The 15,603-nt window shown below is 34.9% G+C and overlaps 2 protein-coding genes across 2 annotated transcripts; both read right to left on the bottom strand.

The window, feature by feature from the left end:
- Nucleotides 1-1,298: 1,298 nt before the first annotated feature.
- LOC137728505 (uncharacterized) lies at nucleotides 1,299-2,320 on the bottom strand. The gene is made up of 3 exons (XM_088677326.1): nucleotides 2,203-2,320; nucleotides 1,852-2,039; nucleotides 1,299-1,377 (listed from the first exon to the last, which is right to left on the bottom strand). Exons 1-3 carry the CDS (start codon nucleotides 2,278-2,280, stop codon nucleotides 1,317-1,319), a joined length of 327 nt encoding a protein of 108 aa, XP_088533452.1. The 5' UTR covers nucleotides 2,281-2,320; the 3' UTR covers nucleotides 1,299-1,316.
- A 9,332-nt stretch (nucleotides 2,321-11,652) lies between these two features.
- LOC137730142 (glucan endo-1,3-beta-glucosidase 11) lies at nucleotides 11,653-14,237 on the bottom strand. Its single transcript, XM_068469208.2, has 3 exons — nucleotides 13,647-14,237; nucleotides 12,470-13,542; nucleotides 11,653-12,025 (listed from the first exon to the last, which is right to left on the bottom strand). The coding sequence occupies exons 1-3, from the start codon at nucleotides 13,711-13,713 to the stop codon at nucleotides 11,936-11,938; spliced, it is 1,230 nt and encodes a 409-aa protein (XP_068325309.2). The 5' UTR covers nucleotides 13,714-14,237; the 3' UTR covers nucleotides 11,653-11,935.
- Nucleotides 14,238-15,603: the final 1,366 nt, after the last annotated feature.

Here is a 15,603-nt window from a genome sequence, read left to right as displayed (position 1 = left end):
GAAAACAAACAAAAAAAAATACCGAAAAACTTTAGTTTTAATCAAAATGACAAAATAAATGTGTAAGTGAATAGTATCAGGAATGACTTTTTTAAATCAAAAATGTCCTTAGGGGTATGCTATCCACACACTCCAAATTACTTCTCACACATTCCTTGTTAATTTCTGTTTGTTGATATTCTTTAATTCATCCGATCCGACGGCCGAAAATTAGAAGGGTGTGTGAGAAGTAAAATGGGATGTGTGGATATCACACCCCAAATCCTTAACGTTAAAAGTGAATGGTACCAAAAGTGTTTCATTAAGATTTCCTTTATATTTTGAAGAAGGGGATCCTCTCCGGATTCATTTCACCAAATTCACCATATCAATCAAGCCTTTAAAATTTGATTCAACAGCTACAAATAGGAGGTTCCTTTAAAAGTTATAATAAATTTAATCGTTATATTAAATTTTAAAAATTCAGATTAAATGATTGGATGAATTTAATGAAAATGATCCCTTTCCATATTTTGGGAGTTGCAAGAAAAGGTAAAAGCTTCGGGGAGAAGGTTCAGGACTCGACGTTCGATTTGTTAGTGATGTGAGGGTTTTACACGTGGATGATTGTTAGGGCTTGTTATTTGGGCTTTGGTTAATGAGCTGCATAATGAACAAAATTGACCCAATAGTGATTGTCTGAGCCCATGGCCCAAAATTCCTACACCTCTACAAGGGAAATTTAGCAATGTCAACTTGAAATTTTCTCTGATTGTCCTCTCGACTTTTAATTTAGTTATGAGTTTCTATAATTGTTTAAATCATGTTAAGCGTTACCCATACCATCAAATTTCTCACATTTTCTATCAACCACATTAATGATTACCACTCTAATGTTTGCGGAATATGAATTTATAGGTTAAAACTGATAATATACATATGATTCATATTTGATAATCTGATTATAAATGAATCCGAATATAAATTAAGGCTGATGTGATGGCTCACCCTCAATTTGTTGAAAAACTGACAAACCCAAATTGAAAGTTTATTGGGGGCAAATCATAATACGACCATCCAGAGTTTTCTTGTTGATGATAGTGACGACTATGACTTTGATAATGCTACAGCAACAGGAATAGTAAGCAAAAAAGGGAATATGAAATCACCATAACGGATGCATCGGATGGACGTCAAGTGGTTGATATTATCCTCCAGGACTGGATGTGCTTTCTCGATTAATCGAGGACAAGGTGATTCAAATTTTACCTCTTCCAACTTTAAAAAAAGAGAAGGAAAGAAAAATTTATATCTTTTCTTTCTCCTCTCAGTTGCAGCTATCTCACCATTACTCGTGCATCTGTCACTCCCTTGGAATTTGACAAAGCTTGATTGGATCTGAAACAAAGATCAAACAACCCATCTTAAATTAAGAACTCTTCATAATCTAACGGATGAAATCGCATTGCCAAAGTTTATACGAGAGAATTCTCGTCCTTACGAGTGGAAATGAGTGTTCTACTACCACAGATATGAACTTAAAAAATGAAAATTATCATCAGTCATGTGTAGAAATAAGTGTTTTACCATTAAATATATGAGCTTGTAAGTAAATTCTCGTCAGTACGTGTGGAAATAAGTGTTTTGCTGCTAAAGACATTTTGCTTGAACTCCATCTCAAATCCCTTCAACTCATAAAACCTCTTCTTCTCCTTCTCCAACTCCTCAAGCTCCTCCACCTCACTATTCAAAACCCTAAAATTATTCCCAATTCAATTTCAATTTCAATTCCCAATCTAATTTGCTCCAGTTCAACCTAATTAATGAATCAAGCAACCGAAAACTTGATCAATTGAGAAACTTAAGTAATACCTCAACTGATGTGAATCGGATTGATATTTCTCGTCGAGGCCATCGATCTCAGACCTGAGCGCCCAGATCTTGAAGCCTTGCGATGCGATCTTTTGGTCGTGCTCCAAGCACCTCTGCTTGGTGGCCCACATGCTTGCGAGCTTCATCACAAACACCTGAGATTTGTTCGCTTGCGCTTCTTTCTCCGCCTGCAAACGAAGCAAGAATCAATAACATTTCGCTGCTATCTGTTTGGCAGCTGAGAAACCAGGGAAAATTTTGACGAAATTAAGAAATTTTAAATCTTTCGATATGCTCTTTTTTTATCTGCAACCGAACACGATTTAAGGAAATTAGGGCTTGTGATGTGACCTGGAGAAGAGAGAGGCGCTGGTTTCGGGTACGTTCCATGTGTTCGAGTCGTTCCCGGAACGCGGCGGAAAGCGCCATCGCGATTTGCAGAGGGAGAAGGCGCGAAGAATTGTGATTTTGTTTCCGAAGGTCAACGAAAATTTTGAACTTTGGGGAATATATAGTGGCAGCTTCGAATACGTTAATGCAATTGGTTGCGAAGTGTGTGGCATCCAATTAGCTCTTTTGTACCTAAATTGTTTGCTAATGTATAAAAACATTGTGTTATAATCAAAATTGTTTATTTTCATAATTATTATTGAAAGATTATTTTTTGAAAAAAAAATCATTCAAATTGGTGCTTGTTCAATCATTTGTATAGGATAAAAAGGAATATTTTTGCTCACCACTTTCAAGTGACGATGATGCTCACCACTTTATTTATCATTTTAACGAATTTAAATTTCAAAATTTGTGTGTTGGATAGACACAAATATTGAAATTTAAACTCCTTCAGTGTTGATAATAAAAGTGGTGAATATTATAACCACTCGAGGGTGGTGAACAAAAATACACCGATAGAATAAATCAACGCTTTTCTTAATCATTGATAATTTCATGATGAACCAAGTATTTAGTTGAGTAGATTTTTCTAAAGAATTAAGTTTAATCTATAGAAACAACGCAAAGTGCAAACATCTTCAAATTAGAGAATTAGTGAAGTGCACCATTAGTTTCTCTAAAATATGAAAATTTAGCACCTGAAAAAACAGTGATAATTAAAATGCACCATGTACTAATCAAGGTGGAAGCCAGCTAGTTAATTTCAACAGAATTACTAGTACTTTTACAGGAGTGGAGATTCTCTCTGAATCTTTGTATTCGAACTCTAAAGATTCGAAGATTCAGGTTGTTGACAAGAGAGAAAGAGAGATCCAAATTCTTGATTAAGGTGCGCCAGTAAAATAGGCTAATAAGGACCACATAATTTAAAATAAACACTATGAGATCTCCGATTCCGTCGGCCACGACACGAATATCCAGAGGTCTCAATTCCTTTCTACAGGGAGTGTGTTACCCTCAATTTTGTTGTGCTCAGCTTACTATTTACCACTGTTCTAAAAATCGGCCTAGGCGGTGGAGCCCCATCCCGATTTTGGGCAAGGCATTTGGAAAAATCGGCTAGAAGTTAGGTGGTGTCTAGGAGGGCTAGGCGGGCCTAGGCGGAGAGCTAGGCGGGGCCTAGGCTGTCCTAGGCGGTTTATATATATATATATATATATTTCTTTTTTTTTAATTAATTGTGTGCTTTTTTCTTTTTTGGTTTCATGGTGGTATACTTATGGAAATGGTGTGCCTAATTTGCAAATAATGGATTTACTACAAGTTCGTCCAATAGTGAAACGAATTGGAGCATTTTTTAGGGGATACATACAAAGAAAAGAAATAAATAAGATACAACAAGGTTAAATAATTTAGTCCATATATAATCCAATACAAGGATCATGATTCATGAACAATAAGAATTTAGTCTATCATCCAAATCCTCCTCATTATGATTATATGCTTATTATTTTTTAAATATTGAACTTTTTGGATGTATATAATTTGTGTTTTCTTCTACTCCTATTTTTGCATTTTATCATTATTTTATTATCCATACAAGTATAGTTTTATTTTATAGATGTAAATAGACACTTATTTACAAGATATATAATAAATTTACATAAATCCGTCTAGGCCCAGCCTAGCAGACTAGGTGCTAAGCCCCTACCCACCACCCAACTAATGCCTAGCGATTTTTAGAAAAGAAAACTAATGAAAATGACTTGAAAACTTTGAGTTTTAATGATAAGGACAAAATAAAGGGTAAAGTGAATAGTATCATGATTGACTTTTTAGTGTAAAAATGTGGTTTTTCGTTAAAGTGAACAGTACCGTGAGCTTTTCGTTAAAACTCATTTTTTAAGACCTTGCTATTTACTAACCGACGTTTATTAATATATTGAGGTAACAACGAGGACAAACAGCCCTTTGAATCTAATTGTCAAAAGAAAATATTACTTTGAATTTAAAACTGTTATTCCTCAAGGCTCTCCTCACTTTCTTTCCAAATGCTGACACGGTTATGATCTTACTTATAAAATTTCATACAGCTTTCAAAGGAAGATCCTACTGCACATGAAGAACTATTTGCAGATCTTGGAGAGCTTTCTTAGTGAGAAAGGATTTGAGAATTATTTAAGACTATTGACTTGCATTGTTAGATATATACATTGGCAGTTTCAGAGGAGGGATTCCTAGTTTTTGAGCTCTACATTGTACGCATGCAACCGGTTATATGAATTGTGACGAAAAAATAGACGGTTCGAATTGTTGAAATACAATGTAGAATGAGGGCTCATTTGGAAGTGTCTTTAAAATAACGAAAAATGTTTTTGGTGAAAATGTTTTTCATGAAAACATTTTTGAAATCATTTAAAGTACTTTCAGAACCAACATTAAATTTTAAAGCACTTTAAGTGAATTCAAAAAGTACTAAAAGTGCTTTTAATCCTTTTAAAAGCGCTTCCAAATGAGCGTTGAGTCTTTCAAATAGACAGAGGATTAGGATTCCCTCTTCTAAAAGTGTCTTTTACATAGAATGTTCATTACCATTTTAAGAAAAATAACTAAATTAACTTCTAAGATCTAAAATGTTGGTGTGTTGGTATTGAATCTTTAATTTTTATGCACTTTTCCTTCCACATGATCACTTAAAACTGGAAAGAGTTTCTGTATATACCATGTAAAGACACATAGTTCACCTTTGTTGTGACTTAATTGTAAATAGTTTTCTTCTACATATTGTTTACTATTGATGTTAATTAGATCCGACTAAGCAAACTGCCGAAAACTGAAAACTTCCACGTGAAAGAGGATGCCTTTGATGGCCTAAAATATATGAGGAATTGAAGCCACTTTATAAAAGCATCTTCCAAAATTATGTACCAATTAAAGTTATCATTAAACAAGTAATTAAGGCCTAATATAGATCCCCCTAAACATGGAATGTGAAGCTAATCAACCTATCATTGTGCACTTATTAAAACCTACCACAATCATATCGGACAATTGCCTTTGACCTTTGGCAACAAAAGCTGGGGTTGTAGCACTGTATTACTTTGCATATGTAAATTATAAACTCCATTTTATCATCCATTAGCTTTTTATAAGAGGTAAAAGACATGGAATTTCGTGTATATGTCAAGTTAGGGAATGTTGTAAATGATAGAGAACGTTGTAAATGAATCTTACATGTATTAACGACTAACAATTATTCATGGGCAAGAGAGGATAAATATTGGGATTAAGATGGTCCCAAGATCATTCGAAGACTAGAAAACATGCATGGTGAGGGTTCTCTGGGGATCCTCTTAATGTTTGGCACGAGTCTCATTTGTGCCCACAAAAGGCTTGATGTAATGTATGGCAGACATATCTCGTTAGTTTGTGTTGATAACACTCGACAATAGCTTTCGACAGCACTTATCAAATTATCAATATCTATTGAATGTGTGCAACATGGTTCGATTAACGACAACAAGCTTACCAAGTGTATGACAATTCCTCAGTGAATAAACTACTTTTTTTTTCGTGCTTCGCACTCTATTTCTATCTAAAACACTTAAACATTTAAATTAAGACCTACAAAGTTCAAATCCTAAATTCGCCATTGTTCAAAGGTAAACCTCCACACAAAATAAGTTTTGTGGGATATACTTCTACCATGAATTATTTTGTTTCAATCATTTTGGAATATTACGATCATGATAATTCTCATCATGCTAATGTGGCAACAAATGATTAAACTAATTCTCCGCCAAAGATCATATATAATATATACAAAAGGAATACCACATATTCTATGTCAGATCATTGTGTCGACAGATCATTTCTAAGAATTATGGTGGTCCATAGCCGCAGCATGCATCCTGCTCTTTTGGCTTGCTAATAATTTATGATATCAAATCTCATTTTAGATGCCCATACATAACCTAAAAGCCACCTACAACGTGTCCTTTCCAAGCCATGCAATATATATATATATATACACACCGCGGATTCGTGACACGATAAAAAGATCGACACAAGTTTTGACACAATTTTTTGATTATTAAATCTATAGAATGGTTGAGATGTAATCTGATTAGTCAAATTTATTTTTAATACTTAAGTAATTCTCTCTCAATCTTTTTCTTCTCCTTGTTTCCTTCCGTTCTCTATGATATCCTAGACTGCTCCTTCTTCTCCATTTGTGATCTTCTGATATTTTCTTTTCTCTACCGCTTTTTTCCTTTCTATCACTCAATTGCACTAACTATAAGGGCAACAACTTATCTTCATCAGCAAAACATCAAGCTTAATATATAGATATTGCTTAATGAACTTAAAAAACTGGCCTTGCATCATTTTAATTGAATTTGTATTTTAGTAGGCTTCAATCATATCCCACGTTGTGAATCAGGGCTAATTAAGTACAAGTATATTGGCTATTTTAGACATTAATTAAGTTAGTGTTCTGCGATCAAATAAGTTTGGTATTCATGGGATGCGTGACAATTTCATTTTTTTTTTCAATTAATTATAGTCCAGGAACAAATATTTTAGATTGAGTTTAACTACCTTTAGGTTATAGATAATTTCGAGTGGTGCTATTCACACAATCTTCTTAATTTTCGGCTGTTCGATCGAATGAATAGAAGAAGATTAATGAATAGATATTAACAAAGGTATATGGGAAGTAAAATGAGGTGTGTGAATTGATCTAACCATGATTTTGATTAAGCGGGAGAGAATTCGCGCTACCTAACTAGGTTGTGCAACTTCTTATATGGGTGAGATTCTATATGTTTTCAGCACATTCCAAGGGATGCCATAGAAAACAAGATGGCTGGGAAAGATGAACAGCGAGGAAAAGGAAGGGAGAAGAAAGAGTTAAATGGGAAAGAGAGAGTTCTAATGAAAAACAATAACCAGATTGGAGAGGGAATAAAGAATCTTAATGACAAGGTTTATAGTTTTTTTTTCCTAAACATAATTATTTAATAATAATAATAATATAATAATAATGTAATCATATTGCATCTCAACCACTCAAAGTATATATATAGATTTAGTGGTTTACGAGTTGTGTCAAACTTGTATTTTTTTTATGGTGTCACATATCCATCTATATATGTATGTGTGTGTATATATTGAAGTGGGATCAGAATCAATGACCCTGCATTTTCAATCAAGAAGTTTCATCCTCCCTTATATATATAGCTCTGGTTATTGGATTTATTATGTGCCTTCCAAACCTAAAAGGTTAAGGGTATTAAGAAGAAGAACACAATTAAGAAAATGGCACGAAATGACACAAAACTAAGTGTTTAACAGATAAGCATGTCTGCTGTCAAACACATCGGACATAAACCTAAGCATGTCAAAGAAATTGGACAAAGACACATATATGACATCAACATATCAAATCATATGAAACTATCTAGGAATTAAGGCATCAAAACAGATGCCTCGCATGTTTGAGTCCCAATTAAACAAGGGGAACATGTTGCATGTCACCGGCAGATGTACATCTCCTATATATTCTTATCTATGTGAGTATGTCACTCATCACGTGACCGTAACTTTTGCATGTCATCAGGTGCAAATCCTCGTATTCTCATGTTATTATATCTTTAATCGTGTGATCATCTAGAGTTATATCTGGGAAACATATATTATCTTTCTATCATTAAACAAAACCATATATATAATATAACTTTAGCCCCTAAAACATAATTTTCTCTACATAAAACCCAACATAAGTTTTTTACTTGAATAAAACTCATTGACTAGATTTCACATCCTCAAATTCATTAATTATGTTTGACTTCACACATTAAAAAAAAATTGAATGCCTAAAATACCCCTATTTGATTTGATTTGATTTTTTTGATAAACCCTATTTGGATGTTTGATGTACATAATTAATGTTGTGCAGATTGTAAGGAAGAATTAATGATTTTACAAAAAAAAAAAAAAAATGTTATAAATTCAATGCCTAATATATAATAACATAAAACATGTCTAATATATATTATTATACATACTTAATGACACACCCCGACCCAGAATATCTACTAGGACTCCGACTTATATGCTAGCAATGATTGATGAGATATGAATTAAGTCGTACAGGCCACTATAGGTGACTCCGACTTATATGCTAGCAATGATTGATGAGATATGAATTAAGTCGTACAGTTCACTATAGGTGACTCCGACTTATATGCTAGCATTGATTGATGATGATTCAACTGTACAGGCCACGTGAGGTGATTCCGACTAACATGTTGATGAGATATATATGTTTATTGAGATCTATGGCATGATATTCATGTGGACTTTGTTATGCCGTGTATGGGATTGAGATAGATATGTATTCTATTTTCTATGAAATATACAGGTGTTACGGCGAGGGGCTACTGCCTTTGGTAATTGAAATTGGTTTGAAAATTTTTGTTTCACTCACTCACATTTTTCTATTTTTGTACCCCTCCAGGTTCTAGCAGCGGAGTTCTGTATCGACGAGGATTCGTGACACTTTTCAGTACAGATGTTGTCTTATGATGGTATAAATATTATTTTACCTTATTGTACTATACTTATGCTCTATATCACGTGTGAAATGCGTCTAGACCCGCTCACCGCGCACTCGTGTACTTAACCACTTTTAGATTTTAATTTATTCACATTTTATACATTATCGAACTTATGGCTTCGTCACCTTCCAAGTGTCGGCCAACACGGCTCAACTCGAGGTCCTAGTGGACATTCCGGGTTGAGGTGTGTCACTTAATTAAGTCAATAAAATTATATCTTCACACACACACACATATATATATACATACATACATACATACATACATATATATATATATATATATGCCTGATATATGTAAAATTCATGCAAAATAATTTACCCACAAAAAAAAAAATTTGATTCAAATAGTGCACCTACTATTAAAATTTTAAAATGTTAGATTATTTAAAAATAATAATAATTTACCCAATATATGTAAAATACATGAAAAATAATTTACCTACATAATAACAAACCCAATACATGCAAAATACAAGCAAAATAATTTACCTAAATAATAAAACAATATTTGTTTTATTTAATACTAATTTTAAAAAATAATAATAATTTACCCAATATATGTAAAATACATGAAAAATAATTTACCTACATAATAACAAACCCAATACATGCAAAATACAAGCAAAATTATTTACCTACATAATAAAACAATATTTGTTTTATTTAATACTAATTTACCTATTGTGACATCCCACATCGCCCAGGGGAGTGATCCTTATATGTATATTCTCATCTCTACCTAGCGCGAGGCCTTTTGGGAGCTCACTGGTTTCGGATTCCGTAGGAACTCCGAAGTTAAGCGAGAAGAGGGCTAGAGCAATCCCATGATGGGTCACCCAAAGCGAACAACATCATGCTACGGTAGTGGAGCGGGCCCGGGAAGTGATCCGCCCCAGGCCGGGATGTGACAATTTGGTATCAGAGCCTAACCCTGGTCGTGTGTGTGCCGATGAGGACGTCGGGCCCCTAAGGAGGGTGGATTGTGACATCCCACATCGCTCAGAGAAGTGATCCTTATATGTATATTCTCATCTCTACCTAGCACGAGGCCTTTTGGGAGCTCACTGGTTTCGGGTTCCATCGGAACTCCGAAGTTAAGCGAGTAGCGCGCGAGAGCACTCCCATGATGGGTGACCCATCAGGAAGTTCTCATGTGAATTCCCAGAAACAAAACCGTGAGGGTGTGCTGGGGGTCTAAAGCGGACAATATTGTGCTACGGTGGAGTCGGGGTCGGGAAGTGGTCATGCCCGGGTCGGGATGTGACACCTATTATATATACATATAATAATAAAATGTGCCAAATATATATATGATATTGATACATACAAAATAAAATACCTACATAACAAAAGAATACTATTTGATTCAAAATTAATTTACTTACAAAATAAAGCAATGTTATTTGATTCAAAGTAAATTTACCTATTATTTGTACATATATCTTATAATAATAAAATGTGTCAAATATATGAAAATAAGTTACCTACAAAATAAAAGAGCGTTACAAAATAAAAGAGTGTTATTTGATTCATTATTAATTTACCTACAAAATATATATTATTTGCTAATTGTAAATTTACATATAGGTAAATTAATTACATATATATTTTTTTAACATGTATCTTAGTATTGTGCATATATATTTGAACGTATAGTAGTACTATATACATATTGGTAAATTATATATACATATATATTGAACTTATAGTAGTACTATATACCTTTGACGTCTCTGTGTGTGTGTGTGTGTGTATTACTGGCTTGTTGTAGATTGAAAGTACATATAACACTTACAAATTCCTCTGTCTAGTCACAAAAACAAGGATATACTGATTTATTTATAAAATATAGGCTGGTTTAATTTGTCTTAAGCCAAAAAGGCCAACAAAACGCCGAGCTATACTCAACAATTTTCTGCAGAAGTCTAGACTATTCGATAATTAATTAATTAATTTGCAGTTAAAAGGGTAAAAAAAACTTAACAAAATTGCCTTTTTCTTTATGATTTAATTTTAAAAATTAAAATCTGGAAATCTTAGTGGAGGTGTGAGAATTTGTTGGAATGCATGTGCAGCATGTTGGCTGATGTCAAGAGGAAGACTATCCTCATCAGGTTGAAGTTGAACTAAGGCTGAGCTTACATTCTCTCCCCCTCTCAGCTCTTATAACAGACAAGCAAAAGCTAAACAAAAGCTCCTTTGCGAAAAGGAATCGGCATGGAAATGACCAATGCTGACGGTTTTAATAGGCCATGGCAGAATAAAGCTAGCTTTGGCCGTCCATTGTCTGCTTCTTCATGATAATAAAAAGAACCAAATTAATTAACGTCGCCTTTCCCTTTTTACACTTTACGATTTCAATTATCCCATTTTTCTACGTGAACTTTATGTGTCATTTTTTATTTTTGAGGTGGAGAAAAAGAGATTATAGTCATAGAGAAAATTAAAGCAAATTGAGGAATATTTATAGATATATGCAGCGACAGTTATGGATTCCACGTTCCAAAGGAAGGAACTTTTCCTTGCAACCAATCGGAAGAGACATAATACTCTCGTTATTATTCTTTTTCTTTCTTTTTTGAATACTGAGAGACGAATAGACCAGAACGGAGGACTTCGAGTACATGAGCAAATGTTTTAAGTTTTAGGATTTCTGACTTCGAGTGCATGAGTCAATATATTAGTTTTTCAAGTTCAAAAACCATAAATGCTCTAAACTACTTGAACGACAAGCCATTGTATATATTCTTTTTTTTTTTTTTTTCTCTAGCAACCACAGAATATTTTTGTAAAAATAGCAATGACATTGAAATTAAATTGAGGGATAATGGTTTTTACAATATGATGATCTTGAGGACTTTGTCACAGTTACTAAAGTCAAATAATGGCTTTGTGTCTCCTCTAACAGAATACTAATTAACTAAGCTGCTGCATGACAACTCAATGTTGATGAAGGTCATGGCCTGATGAAGTAGTCTTGTTTTTGAAGAATAGGAGCTTTTGAATTTAATCTTCTTTTTTTTTCTCACCCCAAAATGTGATATTTACATAAGCTCCCCCATTTGCTTAAAATGGCCTTCCCATAAAAACATGGAAGGTCACCACGCAAACAGTAATCCAGCCCACCCAGCTTTGACGATATTCCATGGTTGCTGCCTGTTTCAAAATAAATTCCATTAATTATTAGGAAGACAAATTATATAAAGGAATAAAACAAAAGAAGCAGGTCACATATCTCCAAATTTAGCATTTTAATTTACTAGTGCGGTGGACATCTGAAGGACAAACTGACTGGCACAAAAAAAAAATTGTACAGATATGTTACCGATACATGCTCAAAATATGTATACAATATGGATGTGTATCTGTTCTTTAATAAAGAGATCACATGCACAGAGAATATATGTTTAATGTGCTTATATGTAGAAATTGCACTTATTGCATTGATATATGCGTTATGTATACGCAAATTTCTATTACACCTTTTGCCTTTTGGCCTGGCCTATATACTTTACACATTTCTCTACCATGATGAATCATATGTTAAGGAAAAAAATAATCATTCTGAGGAAAGTGAGAAAGAGCCTGTGGTTTTTTTACCTTTGTAGCAGAGGAAAAGACATCAGAAATGGAAGCTGATGTTGTTGATGATGAAGTTGGTGTTCTACTAGTTGATATGGCAGACAGTCCAACATTGTAAGCCATAGTCCCATCCGGCTGAAATAGTCCGTAGTTCCTTTCTGACGTTGGTCCGGGCTTCATATCCTCATTGAACAAAGCAAACACGTAGACCTCCAGCCTGAATTTAGGCCTCAGAGGAGTGCCTTCATTCTGGAGCTGCCTTCTCAACAGATTCCTGTTGTAAGTGGCAGCATTCTGTAGCGATGCACCGATTTCGTTCGAGTCCCCCCTGGATGGCCAGCCCGTTTCCGAAACCTTGACCTCAATACCATTGAACCCTAACCTAGCCATGGCATAAATGGCTGCATCTACTTGTGCATACAACATGTTGTCATAGTGTAGCTTGGTGAAAGGGTCGACCATCCCTTGGTTGGCGTTAAATAGTACATAGTCCAAAGAGACTCTGTTTGGATCACCCTTGTATGCAAAATATGGATAGGCATTGATCCAAAAAGGTGCCTTTGTGCTTTGCAAGAACTGTAACAGTTGTGTCATGACCTGAGCCACCTCGGGTTTGAAACTCCCTGCTGAAGGCGGGTAGGATTCTTTGAGGACCGCCAGAGAACAAGGGGTGGAGATTTTAATGTAGGAATCAAGGCCTAGCTGAGCTAGTGCCGTCTTGATGCTGACCATGGCCGGGACAAGATTGGATAAGAGTACTGTTGTGTCATCATCTGTGAAGACCTCGTTGCCTACGGCAATGCTGGTGATGTTGGTGGCTGGGAAATAAGGCTTGATGTGGGAGCTAACCCATTGGAAGGCTGCTTGAGGGTTCATCAACTGGCCTAACATTGCGTTTTCGATCGTCACCATTAGCTCGACGCCAGAATTGGCAAATGCCGTGAGGACTTGAGGATTCGTGTCGTAGATTCGCGCTTTCGTGATCTTGAGGGAGCTCAAGAGGTCCAGGACTTTCTCTGGCGGAAGTAAATTGTCGCCAAGTTGGCCATAGTTGATGCCAAGTGATGTAGCTCCCTGTAGAAAACCAATATCTGTGAGGAAAAAAAAATCATTAGAATTTGTGATCAAACATGAACAACTTGAAAAAATAAACACATAAAAACAAGAAAAATATGAAGAAAAATAAAAAGGGTACCTGAGAAACATAGAGTAAATGCAAGAAAAATCTTGAAAATGGAAATTCTGCTGGAAAATGCTGCCATCTAGAGAGAAATATGTGTGTGTGAGAGAGAGAGAATGAAGAACTGGTAAGGGAGGAGAGAGGAGAGAGAGAGAGAGAGAGAGAGGAGATATAGAGCTGTTATTTTTTGTGTAGGGAGAAGGAGAGAATTCCTTTCTTTTCTTGGCTGAAATTTTGGGGTTTTCTGGTTATAGCTTGCCTTGGCAATGTTGTCTTTGGTTTGGCCCTTTACCCTCTCGACTGGTTTTTAAATGACTTGTGGGATGATTCTATTATTTTCTGACTCGATGGGTTTCTTTTGGTCTGGCAGACTTGTTTCTTTTCCAAACCCCGCCAAGTGCCCTGAATATTTCCCTATGACCACAATACCCCGCACACTTTCTTGCAATAAAGGCAAGGGGAAAATCGCACTAAGTCGGTTAAACTTAAATATATATGCAATTAGATCACCAACTTGGTGATCCGATCGAACAGTGAGAATATGAGAGCAACAATTGAAATTTGTTCCAAGAGAGAAGAGCCTCAAGAATTGGAATCTACCACAATGAGAATAATATCAAAGCCAAACTGAGGTTTATATAGCCACCACCAAACTAGAAAAGTAAAACCTAAAAGTAACAAAGATCGGAAAACTTTCTTAAAGTCTATAAACGCAATTTTGACGCACCTAAACGAAAATTCTTTTTTCATATAGTAGATTGAATCTCCTTTTTGCATTCTTTTTTTGTTTGCAACAATGTTGAGATTCATGACTTGTACCTGTTTTGATGCACAATTTGAATAACTTTAGCCAATAAAAGTACGCATAAATTATCAATGCAATTTGCATGAGCGTCCAGATAATATTGATATTTGTATCGATAACATATCGACATATTTTGCTACTTATTGACGTCTTGCCCATAGAAGAAAATGTAGGGACAAGATCATCTGATATGCTTATGAATTAACCAAACGTGCGAAGAGTGTAGTCAAAGCTAGCTATTTGCTTAGAGTCAAAATTATCTTCTTTTTTTCCACGCACACTTGTGCAGATACTAGCTAATTACTGGCTCATAGTTAAAGCTAGTGGATCAAAACGACCCAAGTGAGTCCACCTTCTACACTTTGGCAAACACTAGATCTGTTGGCTTATGGATCATAATTACGTACCTTTTTTCTTCTCTTCTTCTTCTTAAGCATATTAGGGGTAAAAAGAGAGAAGAAAAAGAAAGAGAAAGAGAAACGTAACTTTTTAAAAATATTCACGAAGAATTGTGTTTTACTTACTTTGGACAATTTCTTGTCTTTCGAACCTCGTGTGTCCCCTTTTTTACCACAGCTAATCCTCCTAATAAATTGTAACGAAAAGGTAAAAGTAAAATCTGGCCCTAAACGGAAAACACATTAACCATGCATGCATGGGTGGAATTGTTGGTCGAGTAGGATATACAAAGGAACCCTAAAATTAATTACGTTCGAGAAGAAGACAAGCAAGGTGTAATATTATTTGCTCTTATATTTAATAAGGAAAATCAAAAGCAAAATTTACGTGATTAGGTTAAACATAGTGGTCAGCCAAAAATTAGTTAATTGGATAAGGGTTGAATCATAATACGTGGGTTTGATGGAGACCAAATGAGTGTCGTCCTACGTAGTTATGTTTTTCTTCGTTCTCTTTTCTCGCTTACGTTACCAGGTGGCCTTTCCGTCAAATTCATGTAAAGTTCTTGTCATCTGATCGACTCACTCCTAAATCCAAATACGCCAATTTAGACCGTCAAATATACACGTGCAGAAATAGAAGCTAATTAAGTTTAGCCATGAAGATAAGAAAGGAGAAAGAACCATCGATCATATATTTATGTGTAATTTGTTCCATTCTATTTAAGTTAATGATTAAATTATGATTAGGGTTCTTGTTAGGAAAGCA

Source organism: Pyrus communis, chromosome 10 (genome assembly GCF_041283825.1).
Source record: "Pyrus communis isolate YQ-2024b chromosome 10, ASM4128382v1, whole genome shotgun sequence".
Lineage (NCBI taxonomy): Eukaryota > Viridiplantae > Streptophyta > Magnoliopsida > Rosales > Rosaceae > Pyrus > Pyrus communis.
This window is presented reverse-complemented; position numbering and strand designations above follow the sequence as displayed.